The 27,703-nt window shown below is 36.0% G+C and overlaps 1 protein-coding gene across 2 annotated transcripts in view; it reads left to right on the top strand.

The window, feature by feature from the left end:
- ERICH3 (glutamate rich 3) overlaps positions 1-27,703 on the top strand; it is a 130,276-nt gene that overhangs the window by 87,511 nt on the left and 15,062 nt on the right. For both annotated transcript variants that reach the window (XM_057500330.1, XM_057500329.1), the window contains 4 exons: positions 1,779-2,080; positions 6,991-7,234; positions 16,432-16,868; positions 25,906-26,031. In XM_057500330.1, the coding sequence (XP_057356313.1) occupies positions 1,779-2,080; positions 6,991-7,234; positions 16,432-16,868; positions 25,906-26,031 (1,109 nt within the window). The remainder of the gene's footprint in view (positions 1-1,778; positions 2,081-6,990; positions 7,235-16,431; positions 16,869-25,905; positions 26,032-27,703) is intronic.

The raw sequence follows: 27,703 nt of genomic DNA, 5'->3' as shown, positions 1-27,703 counted from the left end.
ACATGTAGGTAGGAGACAAGTGCAGTTCTAGGGGAAGAGGAGAAATATGGGGACTGACAGTGGCCAGGCACCACTTTGAGGTCGTGGACTGTCACTAGGCCTGGTGAACATTTCTTTCAACTGTGTTGATTTCTAGTAGAGTGTGACTTCTTTCCCTGGAGGCAAGCCCAGCGATGGAACATTTGTCTGTGCACCTAGTTATCCCTTGCCTGAGGAGCTGCATTCAGGAAAAAGTTGCTTATGTTTATGTTCAAGAGATTTTTGCCTGTGTTTTCTTCTAAGAGTTTTATGGTTTTATGACTTACATTCAGGTCTTTGATCCATTTTGAGTTTACTTTTTTGTGTGAAGTTATGCAATAATCCAGTTTCATTCTCTTACATGTAGCTATCTAGTTTTGCCAACACCAGTTGTTGAAGAGGCTGTCATTTCCCCATTGTATGTCCATGGCTCCTTTATCATATATTAATCGGCCATATATGCTTGGGTTTATGTCTGGGCTCTCTATTCTGTTCCATTGATCTATGAGTCTGTTCTTATGCCAGTACCAAATTGTCTTGATTATTGTGGCTTTATAATAGAGCTTAAAATTGGGGAGTTTAATCCCCCAGCTTTATTCTTCCTCCTCAGGATTGCTTTGGCTCTTCAGGGTCTTTTGTGGTTCCATATGAATTTTAGAATTATTTGTTCTAGTTCATTGAGAATGCTGTTGGTATTTTGATAGGGATTACACTGACTCTGTAGATTGCTTTACGCAGGATGGCCATTTTGACAGTATTCATTCTTCCTATCCATGAGCACAGGATATGTTTCCATTTATTGGTGTATTCTTTAATTTCTCTCATGAGTGTCTTATATTTTTAAGGGTATTAGGTCTTTCACCTCCTTGGTTAGGTTTATTCCTAGGTATTTTATTCTTTTTGATGCAATTGTGAATGGAATTGTTTTCCTGATTTCTCTTTCTGCTAGTTCATCATAAAATATATAGGAATGCAACAGATTTCTGTGTATTGATTTTGTATCCTGCAACTTTGCTAAATTCAGTTACTAGTTTTAATAGTTTTGGGGTGGATTCTTTAGGATTTTTTATGTACAATATCATGTCATCTGCAAACAGGCAAACACTTCTTCCCTACCAATCTGGATGTCTTTTACTTCTTTTTTTTTTTTACTTAAACAGGATGCCTTTTATTTCTTTGTGTTGTCTGATTGCCGTGGCTACAACCTCCAGTACTATGTTGAATAGAAGTGGGGCGAGTGGGCATCCTTGTCTTGTTCGTATATGTTCTCTAAAAATAATCATACTTATTTAGAATCAACCTTGTACACAACTCTTTCATTGTTGTGTTGGTAGAATAATAAATTATCAAAGACTGAATAGCATCTTTCTTCTTCTGATTATTTTTATTTCTATTTCCCTGTGTTTATGAGCCTGAATGTTTTGTTATCACATAATTCTCATTTAAGAATTGAATGATATATGTGTAGTGCCAAATGTATACCTTAAGGTGCAAATTTTTGTTTAAGACTATAGTTCTTGTTTTCTTTTCTTATTTATTATGGTGGGTAAAATTATTAAGAATTTGTTGTGCTTGTTTCCAAGATTTTAGTGTTCATAAAGAGGAAATAGTGTATTTTTTATTAACTATATGTACTGTAATAAAAATATTTCAAATAACATTTCTTACTGTAATAAGAGATAAATGATTTGACAAAGCTCCGAGGTACCACTATGCTATGTACAAAGGTTAATTAACACCTGTGTTAATGTTTTTTATAGGTGCATTATTGCAATGGGCCTTGACAAAAAACTAGCTTCACCAAAATTGAAGAAAGAAAAGAGTATTGAGAAAAGAGAGGAACTGAAGAAGGGTGAGGGGAAGCTGAGAAAGACGAGAAAGCACATAATACTGAAACAGAATGACCTGGAGGGGAGCAAAGCCTCTGCTTCAGTCATGTTTTCAGCTCAAGAAGAAAACACAGGGGTGGAGGAAGTGAGGACAGCTGTGGAGGAGATGGAACGTACAGGACAACCCCGACTAGATGTCTGGGAAGATGACCACCAAAATATGCTTAAATATGGTAATGGTAACACGGGGTTCTCTGTGGCTGCTGCTGTTTGCTTGTCTTTCAGATGTGATTTTCAGAACGTGCAGAAATAGCCATTAACTGTTGTCCCTCAGTTGCAGTCTTTAGGCACCTCTGTCATATGTGAGGAATCCCTGACCACCTCCCTCCACTGTTTTGCGTAGAGTCCTGTTCTCCTTCCTCAGAGGAGGGCAGTGCAGGCCTAACTCCAGGGGGAGCTGAAAGTGCTCTTTTGGGGAAGGGGGAAAGGGGAGTTCCTGTCTGTGAGCCTGAGGCAGGGAGCACTTCTGCAGAGAGACCGTTTGACCAAATAGAATTTTGCCAATTTATTTTTTTTTAGTATATGAATGTACTTGCTTTGCTGAAATGAATGCTTTGACATAAGGTAGGCACACACTGTATGTTTATATAATGATAGAATATCCACAACTAAAACAGTTGTAAAGGCTTGGGGTCCTGGTGCCCCATCTGTCTGCCTTTCTTGTTTTCTTAACCTCTCCTTCTTTTCTTTCCTTCTCCCTCTACCTCTTCCTCCCCCACCTCCTCCTCTTCTTTATCTCTTGCCCTGCTCCTTTCTGTCTCTCCCTCTCTCACCACACACACACACACACACACACACACACATATTCATATACACAGAAGTAATCTTTACAATAATTTAAGTGCCACGCACTGAGCACAAGGCCAAGTACTATCTATACATGATTTCATTTTATCATCTCCTTCAATATGGTAGATATTATTACCCCCTCCATTTACATTTTACTATTTCATTTTTACCCTCCCTATTTGATGTGGTAGATATTATTATTCCTTCCATTTTATATTTTGCTGTTTCATTTTATCTTCTCCCATGATGTGGTAGATAATTACCCCCTCCACTTTACAGGGTGGAAAACTGAAGTTCAGAGAGCAAGTAGCAGAACTAGGATTCATACTGTAGGAGAGGAAGAACTGCTTTCCATTTACTCACCTAAGAAGGCTGAGTTCTTGTAAATTAGACTGACAAGAGATTAAAAATGGAAAAATAAGCAAATTTTTAAACATGTGCATTACACATACACATGGGAGCAATCAGAGCTAGTAACTCAAAGTGGTTGTTAGAAGTTGGGTTTATGCAGCATCACAACATAAGAATGATATATTTTTAGAGACATGCAAGACAAGGGGAAAGGTCTGGTAGCTTCTAGGGGCAGCAAATGTGGGAAGGGAAATATGTGGGGAAACTAATGGTCGAAAAGGGCTAGTTTTAGTGGGGTTTGTTCTGATTCCTCTGGTGCCTTCTCTGGGTTGATAAGGATTTTTAAAGTTGCCTCTAATGATTAACTTCTGTCCTTCCTGGTAGAGAGGGGAGGGGAGGCACCTTCACAAACTTATGTCCAATTTTTAGGCAAATAGGGAAAGGGCAGAAAGCTTTTCTTATACCTACTATTTCTCAATTGCCTTCAGCTCAAAATAAACCTAATGCCAAAGTGGCATATTCTGGGGTGGCATACTCTGCTACCCTTTAATACCTGGTTCGTCTAAATCCAAAGTCCAGACTTGCAAACACTGTTCAGCTTCCTAGTCTGTATAAGCTCAGATGTTACCTGGTTGTGTGTGATCCGAAAAATCATAAACAGAGCACTGCCTAAGTGTTGCTCATACACCCAGGGGCAAAGCTGGGGTTAGAGGAGCAATAGCTGTGGGCTAGGATGACCTATGGTAGGATTGGCATCAGGAAAGGGGCAGATCCTATGTACCGTCTTTCTCATTTCATCTTGTTGCTGTCCAAGGGCTTCATAATCCAACAGAATAATTACAGAGCTTTCACAGCACTGGGCTTTATGTTTGTTTATGACTGAAATAATGTAACAAAAAAAAGATTTCACTCATAGCACTTTGACCCAGTTTATCTCTCTCTGTGATCCCTTCTAGCCCTTGTTATTATCCCTGAGAATTAAAAAATATCTATAGCAATAGGAACAGCAGAGAGATTAACAAATAGGATGTGTTTTCATAGGTTTTAACTTTCAAGGCAGGTAGGTTTATTAAAGCTTATTAAAGTTTGATATAGGCTTTTCCTTTTCTTCATTTATGTTTTTCTTCTTAATCCACCTGGTCAGGGCTATGAATAGCATATTTTATGCCTATAATATAACTTTCCCCAAGATCTTTCTTCTGCATTGGCTAGTGAATGGATTTTAAATGCCCATTTCCATTAAAGAAAAAAAAAAGAAACAGTAGCAAGAAGGCTCCAGCTCTCTGCAGAGCAGCCGCTGACGGTAAGGGCAGCCAGAAGCGTGAGCGGAGGCCAGCGAGGGAGGCCTGCAGCTGGACTGATGCTGACCTCGCATTGACTTGCTTCCTCATTAGTGGGGCTGGTAAAGGACAAGCTAATTAAATTCTCAGAAAGAAAGAAGATGAGATGGTGGAAATGGAAGAAATTATGAAAAGGCATCCAGAAAGCATGCCGCCAGTTCATTTATGTTGAAAACATGAGTAGAGGACACAAAGGAGGTGTGCTTTGAGCTATAATAGAGGGCTAATGGGCCATAGAAGGCTAATATTTAGACATGATAATAGTGGTAAGTAGAACAAAGCCAGGGCAGCCATGAATTTCATATTTTAAGAGAAAACACAGAAGCTCCTGCAAAATAGGATGTAGGGACTGTTTTTGTGGTTCACTACATGTTCTTCAATTTTATGCTCTGCTTCAATAATGTGACTGTAATTGTGTCCTGATTTTGGACACTTTTACTTCTTCAGTTTTAATCAGGTGCCTCCATTAGTGTGTATAGCTGTCATTAGAGCACATATTGCTTGCGATGTGTCCTGTTCTATGACCAGCTCCCTTCACCCGCGATCATAATCAGTTTTACTACTAATCCCTAATAGCCCTGTACTAAGTATGTTCCAGGGATTATTGCTTTTAGTATTCACCACAACTTTGTGAGGCAGGTACTACCCATGTTTAGGATGAATAAATGGAAGTTTAAAGATCTTAAGCAAATTGTTACAGAGCTACTAAGTGTTTAACTGGGACTTGGGCACATGACACCTTGACTCAGAAATCCTCATATTTCACTATTGTGTAATACTGTTGATGGAATTTCAGCAATTCATTCATGTTCTCTTTGACCCCCACCCCCGCTTATCCTGTGACAAGTAGCAAATATGTGTAAAGTGATACATGTATCCATTTCTCTATGTGTTTGCGTGTGTGTGTGTGAGTGTATGTTCTGTAGCTAACCTAATCTCCTTCTACAACTCATCCATGATCTCCAAGTGACATTCTACCCTCCTTTGGTTCCATTCCACTCATATGACACTATTTCACAAAATTAATCATGAGTCCTATATAAAAATCCATAGCAATCAAGTAATGTTGAAACTAACATTATTGAGGACTATGTATAAAAACCACAATGAATACAGTATCTCTTGTAGCCCTGTGTCTTATTTTCTCAACAAAAACTGGAGTTTCCTTGAGGGCAGGGGTTGTGTTGTTATTGTAATGACTTTTATCTTGCAGTTTTATCCTCTTCCACATGGAAGTTTCTCAATAAAGACTCACTGATTGACAGCTAACTGGACCAAGTGAGGAGCTATCCTATTACTTGGCCTGAAATATTTGGATCAAAATATTTATTTCTTTTTAGTAGTATTTCCTGTTTGTTTCATGAAATATAAGTCAAATTCTTAATCTTCTTGTTTATTTCATAGTTTTATTTTACAGACAATAATCTGCATTTCTCTGTCCCCAAACATTAAAATCTCTTTAATGAAAACATTCTTGTGATGAATTCTCTTTGCCTTTCTTCATTACAGTTTCTGATTTCACTTTTCCTCTTAAATTTCCCTGTTACATTCTCTGCATTAACAAAGCTTTCTTCATATGCACAGCACATGCATTTCTAAAATAGGTTTCTTCTGTAGTAGGGTAGATACTTCTCAAGTAATTACTCAGGAGGCCCCCACATTTGGAAAAGAAGCCAGAAAGTCTAACAACTAAAACACACAAAATAGGGAAACCTTTATTTTCCCTGTAATTTTTTTAAAGCTAATTACTTATTTGCTTAATTGGTTCTGCATGAAATCCTTTTGCTCTCTATCCTTGGCATGTTGTCACTTTAAGATTTTTAGTTTTTGGTGGGAGAGAAAGGGGAACAATTAAATATGAAAGGTGAAAAATTATAACCACAAGGGACAGCTGGAATTTATCTGATGTGACAATTTCCTTTTTCTGCTATAGATTGGTTGCACCTCTGTAGGAATGAAGCATATTAGTAGCTGTGACAGGAATATTCTATGTTATAAGAATTTTATTCTTGGAATGTAATTATTTCATTGGTTATAGGGATGAATAATGCATATGATTTCAATTCTGGCCTAGGTATAGAATCTTTCATAATGCCTTTTCTTGATGTCTGTTTGGTTTTCGAAGAATGTGCTATTCAGTGTTACTTCTTAGGGCCTTTGGACTTAATTAATTGAATTTTTCCACTTCAGTATTCATTAACTTGATATCCAAATATTTTGAACATTCTTCCTATGAAATGTGACCTCCCTGGGTTTCCAAATTAACTTTCATTATTATAACCCTGTTCCCTTCATTTTTAATTTATTTCTAATTTATTGTTTTCTATCAAGTTCTTGTCCGTTTGGGTTATTGTGGATGATGATGTCCACTTATAAATGAACCTTTATTAGGTTTCAGGCTTGTCATTTGGAGCTTCATTTCTTTTGTGCTCTTGTATATGTAACTGATTGCAATCTTTGATCATTTGCTGTTAGTTTTTCATGTTCACTAATTGTGTGAAAAAGAAGAGAGGACAGTGGAGCCAAAGAGCTCATTAAAGGGAAATGGGTTAAGTATCAGGGTTTCTATTTTCATTCTCATAGTGGAGATTTTCTTTTCTCAGAATATGAAGAAGATTTTGAAGTAGATGAGGAGAAACAAGATGAGAAAGCTCATGAACAAGGACAGGCTGGTGATCACATGAATGGAATGTCAAAGTCACCCTCAGATGGCGAAAAAGATAATTTAGACCCTGAAAAGAAGAGTGAAAGCTTGTGGCAGAAGGCAACAGATGCTGATGACAATGTGAAAGATGAAGATGACGGACGTTCTGATAGTGAATTAGATGAGGATGAACAAGGCAAGCTGTTTAGTTTATCAGGTTATATAGACGGGTTTGCGAGTGTGCTTGCTGCTTCTCTTCTTCTATATTTAATGAGATGATCGTCCTTAAAGGGAGGGTGTAGAGCCTGGCTCCCTAATTAGAGGATGCTGCCCCATCAATCCTGCATAGAAATCCAAGTTATGGAATCTCTCCTTAATATTTTCTTTTTCCTTAGTTTGAGGAGATATTTCAGCAGGGCATCAGGTAAAGCTTATAACGACTTGTCTTTCATTTACTTAGGAAGTTATTACTATTTTTTTCTTTCAGTTCAAACTATCCCCTTACACACACACACACCATGTTTTGGCTTTGGAAAAATGAAAAGTAGCTCCTATTCAATTAAGGGAAAAGTTGAAGGTTCCTGCCTTAGGCTCATTTTGTTTTTCTTAACCTTCGACAAAGGGTGCTGGCATATTATTTCTTTTGGCAAAGGTGACCCTCTCACAATCTTCAAGTCTAAAATGACTCTGAATATTTACAGGGAAAATACAGAGCTTTTCAGTTAAGGAAAGAAACCATCAGCATCTGAGGCATATCTCACATTTTTAAGACTTAAAAACCTTAATTCACCAAAATAATGTCCAGTCAAAGAAGGGACACATTTTCTGCTTTATTCCATAGAAGGGTTTTGCCATGTCTATGTGGTTCCTAATCAAAGATCTTCCCTCGTACACTCTGGGCATTTACCAGTAATATTTAAGCATATGTGTTCTTTGTAATTTGCTTTAGACTAGATAATAAAATAACATTATGATGACTTTTTGAATTGCTGTCCATTTCCCCCATTCTTTCACCTGCAAAAAAAAAATTTTTGTAAAGAATCTCAGTATTTTGAAACCAGGGAATAAATTAGGATAATATAAAATAAGAACAAATTAAGTACTCAATTAGTCACAAGAGAAAATACTTAGTTTATAGGTCTACTTTCTTCAAGAAAAACTCAAGCAAATCTATTCTAAAATTTCATGCTCACATATATAAAACAATAAAATAAAGAGAAATTATTCACAGTGAAAGAGAGGAAAATTTTCTAGGAACCATAGATAGTATCATGACTATGCTTGAACCAAAAATTTAATTCTGAGTTTCCTGACAGTCAGAATAAAGACTGAAGCACCATGTGAAAATTTAAAATGATGTTTACTATCAGAAAACTTGAAAACAAGATTTGCTGTAGTTTTTATATTTGAAAGAGATACTCAAAATTTATGGTTAGGTATTGGAATATTTTTTATGAAGTCTTAAACTAGACCTTTTCTATAATTTCTGTTAATACTACATTTTATGTTTCTAGCCATGCCTAATATATATGCTCTCTTCTCAATTTGAGTGTGAATATTGGGTTTAAGTTTATATTCTTACACAATGTAGAGAAAGTTAAAAGGTTCTGTGGAAAAGTGATGTCTCCTGAATCAAATTTTAAAGAAATATATAAGTGACTTAAACCTGGAAAATAATTGAAAATGTGTTTTCATATAAATATGACTTGTTCAAAACACAAAGGACTGAATTTTTATTTCTTCAGCAATGGTGGGGAATTATCAAGTGTTGATTTCATTAAGATTCAGTACATTCAATATATGGTTGTCTGGGAACTATTTTTGTAAATAACCACCTTGCTTTCTTGTTATCAAATGCATTTTTTCTGAGGCAGGAAATTTTTTTTATATTTAAACAGAGAAGGATATAGGTAGTACTTGGATCTTCCTTGCAGGAAAAGCTTTAATCATTAAGACCTGTAATTATTGAATAACTGACCACAGCAGGTAAGCTTTAACATTAAATACTATTTGCATATAAATAATCAGAATCCTGAGTTTGGAAAGGCATCCTATTGGTATTGTTTATTAAGACTGTTTTATGCTAAACTCTGTGCTAAATATTTTACATGAATTATTTGATTTACCTCAAACAACTTTAAAAACAAGTACAATTTCTTTTTATTTCCACTTGATAAATTAATAAACTTGGAAATGGTGAGATTAAATAACTCATGTAGCCAGAAAGTGGTGGAGCGAAGACATAAACATCACCCGACTGCAGAGCCTGGATTTTGGAGAAACAATATAATGTTTCTCCAAATCAGAAAATATTCATGTACTTAAAATTAAAGCACATCCCCACAGTAAAAGAATTTTGCTTCCTTAAAGATATACATTTTTTACAGACATTTATCTTGAGTTCTTCAATTCATTCTATTCTGTAGCCTGTTTTGTTTTGCTTGTAAATATGGACATTTTATAATTTTACCCAATTTTACCTTTCTCCTCCCACTCCTTATGCACTTCCAGGCCTTTGGCTCAGTTCTAGCTCATCCCCCTCCTCTTCCATGTCACTCTCCTACTTTGGCAGCCTTCCTTAAGCTCTTTAATTTGTGAAACAATATCATTCACTAGCCCATTTTTCACTTATTGCTTCATATGTGTTAAATTTTGCTCCTCAGATTAGTTACACGAGTTAATTGCACACAAACTAATTGCACTCTGAAAGCTAGGACTCTATGTTGTCTTTGTTGTTCCTCACAGAAGTGATTTCCTAAAAGGTACTTTGCAAATAGTAAGCAATTCTTCATTGTTTTAACACCAAGAATACTAAGGTGATTTTGTTAGCCATATCTTATTACATTTATGTGATATGATTATTACTGACATTTTATTGAAAAAAAGTATGGAGTTAGCTGCATTACTAGATATAGAATATAAAATATTTCAAATAGGTAATGAACTCTATCAGAACATATAAAATCTAGTCCTCAAATGTTGGGAAATTTAAGAGCCAAATATTAAGTTTGCTAGTGATTTCATTTTTTTGTTTCAATAATGATGTTATTAACCTGTCTTTTTTAAGAGCTCTTTTGCATTCTTGGTATTTTCATGAAAACTTTGCCATTATTAGGAAATAAAATCTCATTGCTTATTACTGTTGCTTTTTCTACTCCCAGCCTCTTTTATTTCCCATCCCTTGATTTTGATAACCCGACCTTGCGTTACCCAAAAATATTTTTTTTAGCATGTGGAGTATCAGAATTAGAGATTACATCTAGCAAACAAGTAGCATATATTAAAAATGATAATGACATCATAGATTCCCTAGAACCCTCTATTGAAAAGCCAGACAGCATTTCATCTCCAAAAGTTAAGAGGCATATTGTGACCACTGAATCCCAGACACCAGTACATCCTTTTTATTGACATGATTAAGGATCTTGCTGTTACTATTTGGATGTGTTTCATTTGAACCTGCCTGCACCTGTTCCCAGAGGGCAAACAATTGCCCAGACTGTCACTCTTGTGACAAGTCGGCCCCATTTAACCTGCCAGCTAACAATTGCGTTGCCCGCCTTGATGAATATACTGTGCCGAGCAGCCCATGAATGATAGAGTGCTAGGGACTGAGAGCTGACTTAGAGAGGTCCCTGGTTTAGGAAGGATGTGTGAGGCTCTCATCATTTAAAAAGAAAGACAGCTTCCTTTTCTCTGCATGTGTGTTGGCAACCCCAGGCGCTAATTCACCAGTTGAAAATATATTGTCATAAATGAATGTTATAAGGGAAAGTGTCATGTCACTGAAAAATACCTTTATACTTTTTATGAGCAGTTTGGGTGATAGTGCTTATGAGTAAGAGGTGAATAAGTAGCTCCTTATGAGAAAGGGTTGAGAAAGAGAGGATCTGTTTCCAGGATACAAAGACTAGAATATAAGAATTAAAGCAATTTTTTTTCTAGTACAAAAAAATAGTGCTGTTTTCCTGTTCATTGAAGAAGTAGGTCTTACGGACTTCTAAAATCTCATTCACAAAAATATTCTGTTGACTTGGCTGTTTACTTGACTCATTCTTCATTTCTTGGCCCCTTTCTATGGGCTTGAAGAGAAATGTATGAGGGAAGTTGCTCCCCCTGTGTTGAAATTATGCAGCAGAGACACTATCCTCTTTGGATGTCAGTGTAACTTGACTGCTTCTTAGACCAAAGAGGATGAAAGGAAGGTTGTAGATAACCTTCAGGTCAGAGTCTATATGTGTGACATTGTTTTGCATAATTTGTCAAACTTTAATTTTTTTAATGGTAAGAAATGATCAATTTTTGATTATTAAAGAAGGGAGTCATAGCCTTCAGGTGAATACTTAATGCAACATCATCTTTTTTTTTTACTAAAGTATCATTGATAAACAATCTTATGTTGGTTTCAAATATACAGCAGAGTGGTTCAACAGCTACCCATATTATTAAATTCTTACCCCTCTAGTGTGGTCACATGTATTCATGTAGTAAGATGTTACAGAATCATTAACTGTATTCTCTGTAATGCAGCATCATCTTTTAGTCCACATAAAATACTTTTCCATGAGGCATTTCTGTGCAGTTTTGAATGTATCTTGTACATAGCAAAGGCACTGCTGGGCGCCCAATGGAATCTTGTGGAATGCGTGGCTGATTGACTGAATTGATGGATAATGTAGAAAGACTTAGCACAATGTGACACATGATTTGATTATATTCTCAGTATTTTAAGTTTTCATTTTAATGTTTAAAAAGTACAATTAAAGGTAAATATGGAGGAACTTTCATGCTTTTTTTTCTTTTCCTCCTGCTATACCTGCATTTACCTATAGATTTTTACCCTTAACAGAGACAAACACATGTATGTTTGTCTCATTGATGAATTCAATAATAAATTGTCAGAGCGAGAACATACGCTCTCCCTTGAGACAAATAACTGCTTACTGTTCATATCTGGAATTTAATTAATGATTTCTACTTCTACTTTCATTAAGCATACATTTGTTCTACAGTATAGAATACTGTTGAATATATAGAATATTGTTGAGTATAAAGCAGTTGTCTAATTGGGTATATTGTACATGAACATACTGACTGAACCACAGTATCTAATATAAAAAACCAATTTTCATGAACCCATGAGCATAATCAAAATAGAATTATCGATATAATAGAAGGATAAATAAATGCATGTTTCCTGGCTAATCTGAAGAAAATAGGAGCAGCATTTATGCAGATTTTGCTGTGAATGTGAAAGCTTAGACTCAGGAATGAGAAAGGCACTGCTCACATTAGAAAGTATTGGGTCCACTGGGTTGGGATATGTAGTGTGCTAGTGGGGTGACCTGAATTTCTAACTGAATTTATGTATTTGATTTTGTGCACTAAAATTGGGGTATATCTAGGGACTTCAAGCTACTAAAACAAAAGGCAAAGTAGTTAAAATCAGGATGCTAATGGAGGAAATGGTGAATTTAAACTGTAGTAAAACCATGCTCCATGAGAGGGGAGAGGAAATAATTAAAAACTAAGGTCAGGATTTATAATTGGTTCAATACAGACCATATGGCCATTGACTGCCATAAGTGTAACAGCAGCTTCTGAGAGAGCTACCCATGCTCACTTAGGGGAATGAACAAAACCTTAACGGACATGTGCAGTAGGTCTACTGTGTTCATGCAGAAGAAGGCCATGTCCCTCTGGAGGGTGCAGTCCCCATGGAAAGCAGGGACACACCCTGCCTCTTTTTCCATTGTGTCCTCAATACTTCACACATTGCCTGACACAAAGGAGGTGCTCAATATGCATCAGGGAAAAATATCCATGTAGGGCAGTAAGAAGATGGAGGAAAATTCAGAACCTCAGGAGGGAGGGAGAGCAGAGTTCATCCTGAATCTGTTGGACTGGTGTTGACTGGAGACACATGAGGGGTTGACACCCTTAGTCAGGAGTATATCAAGTTGGCCAGGCAGGCAGTATAAACAGTGGAGATTACCTGTATGTGTGTATATATACACATATGATGGCTAAAATACAGAATGACCACTAAAGATATCAAAGGGAGGACAGACTATGAATTCCATTAGTTCTGATATTTTGGAGATGACTGTTTCTATTCATCATCCTGGGGTGGTAATAGTGGCAGGTTAGCAAAGAGAAGCACTAGTGGGCGCATGACAGTGGGTGCTTTCTCTCTGCAGGACTTTTGTCAGGTTGAGGGGTCTTAGTTTTGCTACAGTGGGTCATTTGCAAGTGAAGTGTTTTATAAAACTTGCTGCTTTACATCTAGTGGACATTGGGTATTATTTAACTTCTCTGGACCTTCCTTTCTAGATCTAGAAAAAGAAGATAAATAACTATTCCATGGGATTAAATGGTATTTGTAAAGTGCTTATATCACTGTTTGGTACTCAGTAGGTACATTATCATAATCAGGTTTTATCTTTTTTCCCTTAATAATAATAGTAACTGTAATTACTATTCTTAATATAATGAAAAGATAAAAATCATGGGGCATTAATTATACTTAACATGCATGATTTCATAGAGGGTAATGATTATTTGATTTGATTAGGTTAATTTTTTGTCATGAAATTTCTATAGTGACTTAAGGAAAGCAATTAGGTAGAATTATCCCTATTTTCCAGCCAGGAAAAGAGAGGTTTAGAGAAATAGCATTACCAAAGTCAAAGCTAGTAAGCAGCTGAGTCATTATTGGAAACTTAGGTTTATCTTACAGAAAAATATCCAACATACCTTGATCGCATGTTGTATGTAATAGGGATGATGCAAAAGAAGGAAGACTTATCAATGAATAGTTACCAAAGACATGGAAAGAGAAGACAGTGAAGGATTTGGGGACTGAATGTGGAGAGAGGTCAGAGATCCTGCTTAGGACATGGAATTACAGCACCAAATTTGCTGGCTTTGGCCAAGGACTCAGGCAAAGAGTGCAGGTCATTTCTTTATCCTAGAGACTGAGCAGATTTGCCCAGCATCAGTATGAGGGAGCGAGCACTGGAGAGAAAAATGGAATTGGGTAGGAGGCAGAATTGTTGACCAACCTGCCTCCCAAGGACAAAAATTTACATGTATGCCCTCAAATTTCCTTTACATAAAAAATTTCTTTATATGAATTTGTATATGAAAACTTGCTTTGTTTCTAAAATAAATAAAATTTGTGTTGAAAATTCAATTTCATGGCCCTAAAACATTTTGAACTTTTTTGTAAGGCAGAGTCTTGCCCCAGTGTCTGTATGAAAATGAGAGTAAGAAATGAGAATGAAATTAAATTATCCAATGAGGTTAGAGAGAAATTTGAAAACGGAAATGAGTTTATATGCAAGGTCAGGTACTCTCGCCTCATTGAGGTCATTCATTCTCCTAATCTTTTTTCTGGAAAGGACTGACTCAAAATTGAAGCAGAATGTGTTTCAGCTTTTTGAAATAAAATAATTCAATTAATAGAAGCTACTAAAGAAAGGAGCACTCATTTTTTTGTATTATGTGAACACCTCTCAGAGCCAAAAGTGGGAGTCATCATGTTCTCATTAAAAAGTTAGATATGAATATTTTTGGAAATGCAGAACAAGTTTAACATTGTGTCCTAGCTAATTGTGTGATTAATGAAAGCCATTGATCAAATCATTAGCAAACAAGAGTTCTTTTTCTTTTCTAAAAAGAACAAATGTGAGACAAAGAGAGGGGGAAAACAGTCCATAAAGTTTCTGAACTGGTACAAATATGACAGAGAACAACTGTCCTTGATCTGCTATGTTCCCTAAACAGAGACACCATATCCAGATGTTATAAAATGGAGATAAAGAATGAGTGGCTAAGATATGAGATTTCCTTTGAGAAACAGCAGTTCTCGGTGCCTGTCAGGGTAGTTGGGAGATAAGAACAAATGAAATTGTACTTAAAGGTTCTGTTTCTAAAGGCTTTTTAGTTTGTTTTCTACTGCTGTGTAGTATCTCTTAAATCTCTGTGGAAACTCTGGTGTGTCTCTGACTACTTGAAATGCTGAGCCCTGTCAGGGGGAGCCGTGCGGGCTGGAGGGATCTCGGGAAGAGGATGAACGTAAAGACAGGGATTTCTTCCCTTAAATTCTGTATTAGCTGCTGTGGCCATCTGTGTAGCTGCCAAGCAGAAATAAAAGGAACAGAAAAAAGAGTAACAAGCACAGAGAGAAGGGAAAACAAGAAAGGTAAACAGCGTGTAAGTGTAGCGTACTTTGCTTGAAAATAAATTTTGTAAAAAAACAATTACAAAAGCAGATCTATTGGTTAAAAGAAATCAGAAGTAATTTTGTATTTCTCTGGCCCACAGCAGTGTATGCTGTGACTTTGAACATCTCTTCCTTACAGCGATTCAGTGTGTATGTTACTTTCTTGGAGAATTTTTAAAAGATTTTTGGCATTTAAAAGATTTTTGGCATGTCTGCAGACTCACATCCGTGTGCTGCCTAGATCCCCTACAATCTCTTACCTATCCCATGTGTCCCCCTCCCAGCTTCTGCACCCTCTGCCTTCTTCAGAGGTGAGCCCTGGGCTGCTGGAGTTGCTTTTTACCCTCAGGCACAAAAAGCCTGCATCTACATCCCCCCCTGGGGTAGCCTATAGCTATATCTGACTGGAGCAGAGTATGAAAGCGCAATTTCTTCCTGAAGGGAGGAAAAATTCTAATATAATTTAGACTCCAGAGGTCCCTGTGGAACCAGGCTGAGGTTGAGATGTTGCTTGAAATAGCCCCCTTGATTGACTTCTCTTCCCTGTCCTGCTATTCCCTACACCTGTAAGAGTTTGTCCTGGAGCATATCCTTCATACATCACTTGCACATGAATTCTCATCTCAGTGTCTGTTTCTGGAGAACCTAAAAATACACACATGTACATATGAGCATACCTCAAGATATTTATTAAGTTTCTAGGTATTATGTAAATACATAGATCTTACCATACACAGCTACCAGGGCTTACTAGTATGGTGGGTATTACAGTAGGTAAAAATTGATGTTTTTTGTACAGAAAATACTGTGGCTATCAAAAAATATAATGAAATAAATACTCCTGCTGCAGGAGGAAAATATTATTGTATTTTTTTCTATAATAAAAGAGATACTTACAAAGGTTTTCCAATGAAATGGCTTTCAAAACACAAAGAAATACAAGTGGTTTCAGTTAAATGTGATTTCCTGTTGGAAGCTTCTATAGACTCACAAATTTATATAGCCTTTTCTTTATCATGACAATATGTGTAATAGATAAGAAATGGTTATCAAATTTACTAATCTATCTTAAAAATATTTAGTATGATTAATTACTAACATAATTCCCATGCCTAAACTAATTGCTTTTGGAAAAACAATGATGCTGTCATTTTTGTATTTTGTAGATAGAAGAACTGCCTCCTCAATCTCATCCAGAAGTCACTCATGTTCTAGCTGCAGTGAAGATGAGTCTGCACTGGGAGACAGGGACGTCCACACTGGAAACAGTCCAGATGCCAGAAGTTCATCTTTTCAGGAGTCCAATGAAAATGATGAACCAGGAAAATCCCACCTTCCAATTAAGGATTCACTAGAAACTGTAATTGAAGACCGAAAACTGGTAAAAGCAGATGTGGATTCCAAGCCTCTACCTATAGAAGAAAGCTTGGAGAATGTTCTTGAGGAAGAAACCAAGAAAAGAAGCCAAACGAATGCAGAGGGCTTATCTGAGAAGGCCAGGGAACATATTTCTGAGGAAGAAAAGGAAAAGGATAAGAGTAAGCTTTGGGAAGGAAGCACTGCTAAGGTGAAAGACAGAAAGGCAGGTCCTTGTAGGGTGGAGACAAGCGGTAAGTATGGCCATTGAGTTGGTCTGCCATTGTCCCCATGCATGGGAGCTGATTTTGGTCGTTGCATTCTGCCAAAGCTTGGGAAATACTACTGTGATAATGCCAGAGGGATTCAATTTTTTTCCTACTTCTCTCTATGTCACATAATCATACATGTATCTTCAGCTTGCTGTTTTCCTTCTATTGCATTTAAAAAATTACTTGGTAATTCTTATACAGCCTGTTTCCTATTTCCTGTAAATTCCTTCCTATGGTAATTCTATCTCAAGAATAAAATAAAACACAATACATGCCTGAAGGCAAGGTTACGTGTGGCTTTTTAGAAGTTATTTAATACTAGCAATACTATTTGTTCTTAGGTATATATGCAGATACACACACACACACACACACACAGTTAACATTGGTAGTTGCTTGCTATGTGTCATTTCTAAACTCTTACATAGATTAACTCATCTAATCCTTACAACAACCCAATATCCCTATGAGTTAGGTTCTATAATTATCATCTGGATTTTTACAGATGATATGATCATTGCTCAGAGAGGTCAGGATGTCAAGGCTTATATAGCTAATAAGAAACATTCCTAGGATTTGAATTCAGGCAGAGTAGTTCCAGTTTCTAAAAATTTCCTACTGTATCTGTGCAATAGGAATTTAGATTTAGATACATACACATATGGAAATTTCATAGAAAACTTCAGCTTTTCCTTGAATTCTTCTATAAAACTGAGTACCTTCCTGATCTGGGTGAATCCTGGGGGTGTAGGGCAGTTCCATTTGACATGGGCAGAGTGTGGAGTGTCTCAGAGTAATCTGGCCTCAGGACCTTAGACACATGAGAAGACTTTCTCAACTTTATGAGAACAGTTAAAGGACGGATCTGTGTCCTGTGGACAGCCAGATTGTGCCTGCCAGATATTTAGCTCTCAAATAGCACCCTGTGCCCTGTAACTTGTATCTTGGTCCTCTCCCTTCTCTCTCAGTTGTTTCTGCTGCCAACATGGTGGGCATTCTTTCAGATTCCAAAATAAAATGTGTTTTCACACTTTATATTACTAAAAGCCATCTGTGTTTTAAAACTTATGAATACTTTTAATGTCTATAGTATTTCTTTGAGGACCTTAAAAGCTGTTATTAAACCACTGGGGCCTTCACGTAGGAATTGAGGATGTTGAATAATTATCTTTCAATTCAGCCATTATTATTAACTTTCTACTCTGTGCAGGGTACCATAGTCAATAAGAAATGTGTAAGAGAGGGTTCCTTCCCTCTTAACATAAAATGTTAAGAGGAAGGTGTGGCACACCGTTAACTGGACAAAGGTTAGTAGTCATACATAAAACCAGAGAAGGTACAAAAGCTTTGGGATTTCAAAGGAAGAGGTTGAAAACATTTCAGACAGTGAAGTGTACCAGAGAATATAACCTTTGAATAAGTTAAAAAGTAACTTCTAAAGGAAAAGTTTGACAAACTTAAGTCCATGGGCCAAATCTGGCCTGCCACCTTTTCTTTTTGTATTGCCTGGAAGCTAAGTTTTTTTTTAAATTTTAAATTATTTGGAAAAATCAAAAGAATACTAATATGTGGTAACATGTGGAAATTATATTAAATTCAAATTTCAGTGTCAGAAAACAAAGTTTTATTGGAACATACCCCTGTTCATTCACTTACATATTTTCAGTGTGTACTCTTATACTATAAGGACAGTTAAGTAGTTATAACAGAGACCCTGTGGTCCACAAAGCCCTAAAAACTCGCTTTCTGGCTCTTTATAGAAAAAGTTTGCCAACCTTTGACCTAGGACTATAGTACAAAGACCTCCAACATTTTCAAAAATATTTTGTCATTTATGAGCAAGGATTAAAACAAAAATACATTTGAAACCCTTTTATGAAATAATTCAAATTTTGATCTTGGATTTCATTGTTCAATTCTGGCACATATAATGTATAATTTAGATTTGTATAATTTAGCAAGGTGCTGATCAAAAAAGGTAGAGATATTAAAATTTAGTAGTAACATTAATATTATTTTATTATTTACTTATACTCCAGAAAGCTAGATTGTTACCTATATGGATTTATGTAAGTAGACATCTTTTTGTAAAGTAAGGGATACCTAATGTAGACTCAAATTAGGCAGTCATAGAATAGCAGAAACATTGGACTAGGATCAAGTCACTTGGAAGAGAGTGGGTTGTTTTTATTTTTCTGGATTTGTGAAATGAAAAGTGTGTAGGTTTATTATTTTTCTTAGATATTATGGGAAACCTGTGTTCTTGATAATATCTATAATATAAAAACATTTTGTTATTATCTTTTTATTAAGGTAGGTTCAAGATGAGATGACAAGGTTGGTGACTGTTTATCTTTCTTAAGCTCTAATATATGTACAAAGTCTCTTTATCAGTGGTTTTTATTAATGGCTTATGAAATAACATTTAAAAAATAGAGAAAAGTTTTTAAAAATTTCCCATAGATCTGTCACACACAAAGAATAGCTTTTAGCAGTTGGTCAAGCTTTTTTATTTCTAAACTTCGGGTTTACAAAGTTATACTGTCATATTTTTATAAAATATTATTGTATTCTGCTTTTTATTCTTAATGTTATACCATAATCATTTTTATGTTAATATCTAATCTTCAGAAGAATGCCTATGCATTATTTTATTCTGTGTTTTTTCTCATAATTAAACCATTTCCCTATGTTGGATATTTATATTTTTTCTTATTTTCACTAGTATTAACAGTACTCTAGTTTCTTATTATCTAAGGTAATTTCAAATTTATAATTACTTTCTTTGTCTAAGTTCCAAGAAGCATAATTCTGGATCAAAGGTTATCAACATTTTAAGATTTTTGATAAAATTTTTTTCTTACAAAAGATTGGTTGACAAGTTTAAGGAATACACGACAGATGAGAATAAATGAAAACTGAAGTCTTCCTTACCCAGCCTCTACTCTTTTAACTAAGAGGTAGAGAGAGAGATGTGGATAGCAGTTTTTTTTGTATGTGATTCTGGGAAATTTTCCAAATATCTGCACACATATAAATGCATTCATATATTACATATATACATATATACATATATTATTTTTATTTACAGATGGAGAAATGATACCTTTGTTGTACAACTTGCTTTTTGTGCACTTAGCACTGAATCTTGAATATCTTTTCATATCTGCACATATTATTATTTACTGTACATGTTCTATTGTGTTGACTCAGTATTTTATAACCTTGAAAATTTTCTTAAAAATGTGTAGACTCTTGCACAAGAACCGGTAGGTTTGCTCTATGGTCCATCTTCTACAAAAATAACATTTCTGGGCTACAGAGTCCCAGAGACAGAGAATACAAATTACAGTGGAAAATATAAACAATAGGTAAAACAAAACAAAGACCATGTAAAATATTCAGAATGATGTAGAAGGACCAATGCTATCAAAACCTAAGGATAAATAGATTATAACAGTTGGCTGCTGATGTTTTTGGAATCTTTTGAAGAAATTATGTAATTATTTGGTAAATATTTAAAATAACAGTTAAAGAAGCCATAGATATTCTCAAAGTCCTTTATGTGAATAAACATTCCTAAGAAAACCTCAAATAAATCAACCAGGTCTTGATTGCACCTCTTTTTGTTGATACTGGTGGTGTTTATAGCTAGTTTCTCTTCCTTATTTGAGTCTTCAGTTAGATGGCCTAGGGAGATACGGATGGATTCAAAGTTACATGCTTGAAATGAAGGTCATTTAGATGGCCATGCTGCAGAACATGGCTAATGTAAATTAGATTGGAAGCTGATGAAGATTGAAATGTATATATTTTACTTACATCTCTGATTAGAACCTTAGGTCAAAATAAAATGGGGGCTGAGATAATGTATAAAAGATTATTTGATATTTGTATGGTGCTGAATTAAACATTGTTGAAAGAAACTAAGAATAAAAACAATGATTGTGTTAAGAATAGGTCTGCGGGCTAAAAAATTACATACAGTTAATGGTGTGTCATAGTGTCTAAACTAAAGAACTTAATCTGAATTGTTTTGACTTAAGATCATAGCAGCGGATAAGTAAAGTACTACATTCAATGCCCTTGTACTTTTCAGGTTGATAGCATGAAGTGCTATTTTTCTTCTAATTATTTTATAACATTCCTCACTTATTGGGCTTTGTCCAGTCCACCAACAAATTAGGTGAATTGATATAAAAGATGTGTTGTACAAAGTGAAACAGATAAAGTAAAAGATTTTAATTGCTAGCTACAATGAGATAGTGTGCTTGGAAGTTAATTCAGTATTATAGGGCATAGTGTTATTTTAATGTGTTTATTTTTCTCTGTTATTTTCAGTTTAAGCTGTCACAATGCACTGTGTCACAATCTTTGCAATTATGTTCTAATAGTGGAACAATTCAGGTGCAGTGCATTGATTGTGAAGTTAATATAATTTATACATTATGAATATAAATAAGATATTGAGACTAGAGTATTGTAAAGTACAATGTGAACTGTATATGGAATTAGGCATTTTATACTTTTATACATGAATCAGGAGAAGCTATAGTGCTTGGCCAGGTAATATAACCTAAATAATGTTATGACTAAAGTAAAATGCAGTGTTATCATCATGCAGGCAGAATAGATTGGTCCTGGTGAAAGAACAAGAAAATCATGTCTTATGAGTTGCAGTCTAAATACAATTTCTGGATGAATTGTGAAAGCATATGTAGTTGTTTGCTCCAATATATTTCTTCTGTAAATAAATACTGTTTGGTATCTGCTTTATGCCATACCATTCTTGGTGTGAACATAATGAAGTTCCTGCCTATATGGGAGTTTATATTCTAGGGGGAGATATGCTTAACAAGTGAAAACAAACATATAATGGGGCTCCCTTGGCTAAGTGTTTGAAGAAAAATAAACCAGGATAAGGGGATGGAGTGATGGTTTGAGGAAGGGGTGGCCTCTCTGATGAAGGGAGAGTCAGTAGAGACCTGAATGGAGGGCAGGGATGAGCCACTCTGTCTCTGGAGAAAGAGCACAGGAAGCAGAGAGAAGAGCAAATGCAGAGGCTCTAAACTGGAAGCAGAGTTGCTGAGTGCTTCAAGGATTCAGAAAGGAGGCCAGTGTGACAGAACAGAATGGACAAGCCAGAGAGTGGGAGAAGATGAGACCAGAGGGAGAAACTTATGTGCCAGGGGGAGGATTTTATTCTGAGACAGAAAGCCACTGGAAAAATTGTAGCAGACAAATGGCATGTTCTGAGAGTTCTGAAAAGATTAGTCTAGCTGCTGTGTGGAGGTTACACTTTAGCTTCCTGCAACTCCATCTCCGAACAGCTGTGCTCTTGAGTTTGTAATTAATCCTGGGTTTTTGTGGGCCATGCTTCAACGCCAAAGGTAACTTACTGTGTAGACAGATGATGTCAGTCATGGCTTTTGTCATGGCGAGTTGTTGGGAAGATAATTGATTGGCTACACAAAGAATGATCAAAAAGTACAGGAATAGTTTTCAAGGTGACCAGGAACTTTGAGTAAACTTAGGTATATCTTTACTCTGCTTTTACAGCCTTCTTACATTCTGAAAACTCAGATGAAAAATTCTTGGCAAAACTTGCTTCTGTCACTGAATTGCTCAGGATTCTTAACATGTTTTAAGATGGGATCACTTTGTTTTGTTTCAAAACAAGCAGAGGAGAGGGAATAAATTTAGAAAACTTGTCTACTAAGATTGAAAACTATATCCTTGCCACCATTTTTCAATTACTGAATTATCAAATATAAAATGAATTGGTGGAAATTGTGACATTGTTGGCAATAATACAGGGATGTAAGGCCTTTCATCATTATAGGTAAAGTCATTAATTGATGCCTCCTTTTTTGAAGAGCACATACAAATACATATCAAAAGCTTCTAAAAGTATCCTTTTCTTTGACTCAGAAATTCCAATTCCAGCAATTCATCCTAAGGGAACAGTCAGAAATAAGTACAAAAATGATTGTAAGTGGTATTTGACATAGCTTTACAATCTCATACACACATAAAATGGAAATAACTCAGTATCTAACACCAGGCAATCGATTAATCAAATTTCAGTAAAACTTTACTAGGACAATCTATGAAGTTATTGAAGGATCTTTTTTATTTAATGATATGTGGAAACAGTGACACTATATTGCTAAATGAATAAAATGGGATACAAAATGCTATCTCTAGTTAAGACTAGAATTTAAGAAGTCCTTACAAATACACCAAAAGGTTAACTAGTACTTCTGAGTGGTGAAACTAGGAATATTTCTTTCATCTTTGTACTTTTTTAACTATTCAAGCTTTAGGTAATAAATATGTACTATTTTCATATTTAGGGAAAATATAGTAGATACTCTTAAATATGTTTGTTTTCATAATAAAAAGCTAATATTATAAGAATATTCTGAAAAGAACATTGAAAAATAAAATATCTTAAAATATCCTATATCCTTTGAGTGGTGCTTTTCTAAGGAGTTCTCTGCATGAGCTGCTTTCATTTTGCTACAGCTGTTGTAAGAACTGCCACTCACCTTTGCTTTTGATGATCGCCTTTACAGAGAGGTAAAGGAGAAGAGCCTTGACGGGTGAAGGGCTAAACAGATGCAGGAAACAAAGTAACGTGTCCCACTGGTGGCATGGGATTCTTGGCGTGTAATTTCCCCCTTACTATGGTCAAGTGGACAAGGTTAGACACTGGCCAAGTTCTTGCTTTTATGTGCCAGTTTCAAAAATCATCTGAGAAAATATGACCTAGTGAGGTCTTTTCTGGTCTCAGACCTAGTAAGTCCTTGATGCTCAGGCTAGGGTCCCCCATTCTTGCTGGATCTGAAGCAGACAACACCTAACTATACAGGCTCTCATCCACTATCAAAGTCTAACCCTCCAGGGGCAAGCCAGCAGCAGTGGGCAAGTGGGGATTATGGTCCTGATACAGAGGGACTACACGCTTCACTGTCGATTCTGAGTGAGTTGTAATTTTCAGATTATGCTAGTCCTGTTCGGCTTCTTAAAATAATCTTTTGGTTTAATAGCTGCTAATTTATTTTTGGTTTAATAGCTGCTAATTGTTTACTTTAATTATTATTGGTATTATAAGCCATATTTCTTAAAAAAATTTTTTGTTGAGGTATATTAGACACACAATATTATGTTAGTTTCAGGGATACAGTATAATGATTCAATACTTGTACAATAAACCATATTTCTTTATAGCCTGTGGACTACTTGGAAAAACTTAGATGTCTTGTTAGTTCTGATGCAAAGCTTCAAGTAATTGCTACAAATTCAGACTCCCTCCCATCCTCCTGTCCTACTCTCCTTGGGGTTTCTATTGCTCAGTCAACTAAGCAGATTTATACACAAAGACTTAAAACACTTCTTATTTAAATTCTCTAGTTATACAATGTTAACATTACTGTAATGGGTAAGATGATATTTAACTTATATATGTCATATTTATAACGTTCCTGAAATAAAAGTTGACTTGATAACAAACCCAACTATAACCTAATTGTCATGAGTTGATGTCATCTTTAAATTCTATCTTTGTGAAAAACTTTTTTTATTTGGCATATGGGATGAATGAAGAAAACAGATTCAAAGCATTTTTTAAAGAATCTATTTCCACTACTATATCCAGTGCCTCTTTTCATTTCCATGTTTGTTCTTTTGAGATTAATAGAGTTTAGGTTATTCCATTTTTACACCCAATAATGCCACATGAGGCAGATATTTCATTATTTGTTTCCAGAGGGATCAGTAAGTAACTACCTATCTTAAACTGAGCTAGAGACCAATTCGAATTGTTGTTGCCAAAGTGCTGTCTTTAGATCAGTTGAATCAGAATATCTGAGAGGAAAGAAAGCAAGAAAGTAAAAAATCAAGAAGGGAGGGAGGGAAGGGGAAAAGGAAAGAAAGAAGAAAAGAAGGAATGAAGTAAGGGAAGAGAGAAAAAGGGAGGGAGAAAGGAATGAACATTTGGAGATACCATGTTCTTATCTAGGGGGGCAGATCTAGGACTAGCATTACTTACTAACCAGAGGTTAGTTAACCAGAAGGTATCATAATGGTAAATTTCAGGGTTTTAGGGACATGAATTATCAGATGATAAAGAGGGGATGGAGATGGGGACATGTCAGAAACTAAAGACAAACTTAACTGATATAGTCTTGCCTAGAGTCATACAGGACTGGGGGATGGTACTTAAAGTAGATATATTCGTCGTCATCGTCATCATCATAGCTATTAATAAGTGCTTAGGCATTTGCTAATAAGTGAAGGTTAAGCAAGCCCTACATACAGTAATTCATTTAATCCTCCCAATAACTATTGAGTAGGTATCTCTTTTTGACAGTTGAGTAAACTGGGGCTTAGGCTTAGACCAAAGGTGGTAAGTATGGAGTAGGGGACTTGAACTTAGTTCTGTGCACTCCTGAAGTTCTGTGCTAGTAATCAGCTGCAGATAACTGGAATTTCTACAACAGCTTTTACTGTCAAATTTAGGGGTATCATGCAAAGCTTTATTGCTTTGTCCACATGGAGTAGTACTTGGGTCAAGCTACTAACATCTGCTAATGGATGAAATGCTCATAGTTTAGTCAGCTCTGGTAGTTGTAACAGTTTCAAAGAGCAGTGATGACCGGTGTTATAAATGCCATAACACACATTACTAGAAAGGAAAAGGCAACTAAACTCCTTTTAGCTTCATTTCATTGCATGTGCATTTGGCAAATCTGTCCCTGCTTCTGGCTGTGGTTGTTTTTCTTTTTTCTTAAGTATTTTTTTGCATGAATTTCTTAACCTCATGATCTTCTTTTGTGTTTTCTTTTTGAAATCATAGCTTGGAAGCCGTTTAATCTTGATAGATTTTAAAAACAAGGTCACATTTTAATGTGAATGCTTTTAAATTAATCCCTTGCTGAAATGATGTGAAATAGTTCAGCAATATTCCCATGACCTGTTTTTATACCTTTTGATATTTTCTATGATCTGCAATCAGCTGGACAGATAATAGCGGATGCCATGGAACCTGGCCACCACTGCCACCCTGGCACCGAGTCTGGCGTTCACAGCACAGATGAGGAAGAGAAGCACTCGGGGACGCTGGAGACTGACACAGATGCAGGTAAGGGCACATCATTACCCAGGAAAGACCTTCAAAAATCCTCTGCAGAAAGACAGCCCCATTTCCATCTTTCATCTTTCTATCCTTGTTTCCTCCTTCTTCCACTTTTATTTTATTTTCAACTAATGAATATGGTGACAGGAGGTGGTTGAGAGGCCTTAAGGGGAGCTTTAAAGCTGACATCAGATATGAATGTCATTACTCTTTTTTGAATACATTGGTGCCTAGCATGGAATAAAAAAAAGACTTTAGATTCTGAAAAAAGTACTGGTGGGGATTTTCAGATCAGTCTCATTTTATAGCCTGCCCCCCAGTTACTTGGCCAGGCAGGAGGTTTTGTCTAACTGACCTATTGGAGACGTGGAGAGCCATGGCACCTTTCACAGTGATTTATTTGAACTTACTTTTTTTTTTAAATTAGGAGTATTTCAGTTGTAAGAGTGCCAATTAGAGTAATTCAATAGACCATGGACATATATGGCCAAATGTCCTGTGTCCTTAAAATCAGGCTTCCCCACAATTAGTGGATGGCTTTTTAGAAAAAAATGCCCTAATTTGAATATATGTATGTATGTATATGGGATAAAGGTTATATTAATTTTATTCATCACGTAGTCATATTACCCCCATATCATATTTTAATGATTGCCATTCATTAAACACTATGAATTATTTTAGGTTTTACCCTATTTTCAAGCATACATGTTAGCTGGTCACAGTTTCATGGATACTAGCAAAAGACACAAGACTCCTGGGTCGGAGAAAAAGGACTTTATTTCTCCCAACAAATAACATTTGCCAGATGATTTGCACTTGTGCTGCCTCCCTGAGCTCTAATTCCCCTCAGGCAATGTGGAGAGGGCCAGGTGACACTTGAACATGGGGTGGGCTGAGTTACAGGAGCAAGACCCTGAAGTCAGAGAATCCAAATCTTTTATAGTAGGCATTCAACCAGAGATGTTCCAGTGTCCCTCCACAGACACTCTGCCATGCAGGAATAGTAGTTGTTATTGATCAAATCTGATTCAAGCAAGAAAATAGAATATATTGCAAGCAGCAAGGAGGAAATGTGGAAGGAAGATCTCTCAGGGCTTTCTGTGTGCTAGGCACTGTGCTAAGCATTTTCTGGTTCACTGTGAGAAGGATTCTGTGAATCAAGCATTGTTATTCCTACTTTACGGATAAGGGAATGAAGACTTAGCTGTTTTTCTCAAGCTCATTCAACTAGTAAGTGGCAGAGCTGGCATTCTCACCAGGTTGGTCTGAATCCTAAATACACACTCATCCCACTAAATCAAATTGCCCTTTTGTGAATATTGCTTGCTCTATATATTCATTTCTTCCCCAAAGGTCCATGAAGTTACCATCAAAAAACATGTTATGTTTTTGTACTGACATTTCTTAGTAGGGCTTCAATTCCTCTTTCTCCCTTGCTTCAGGAATGTCATGTCTGAATCCTCTGTAGTTTTGTGTGTTCATATAATAGCTCAGCTGGATGACATTAGGACTTTCTTTTATAGAATTTAGGCAGAGTATATTATTACACTGTGACCAGGCAATTTTATTCCCTTGTTTTCCTGAATGTTCTTTAATTGAGAGGTGAGCTTAGCAAACAGAGGACTTTATTTAAATGTTTTTCATAACTAACTTTTTAATGTACTTCCATGCAGGA

Source organism: Manis pentadactyla, chromosome 4 (genome assembly GCF_030020395.1).
Source record: "Manis pentadactyla isolate mManPen7 chromosome 4, mManPen7.hap1, whole genome shotgun sequence".
In the NCBI taxonomy this organism is placed as follows: Eukaryota; Metazoa; Chordata; class Mammalia; order Pholidota; family Manidae; genus Manis; species Manis pentadactyla.
The sequence above is the reverse complement of the archived record's forward strand: the minus strand, read 5'-3'. Positions and strand labels throughout refer to the sequence as shown.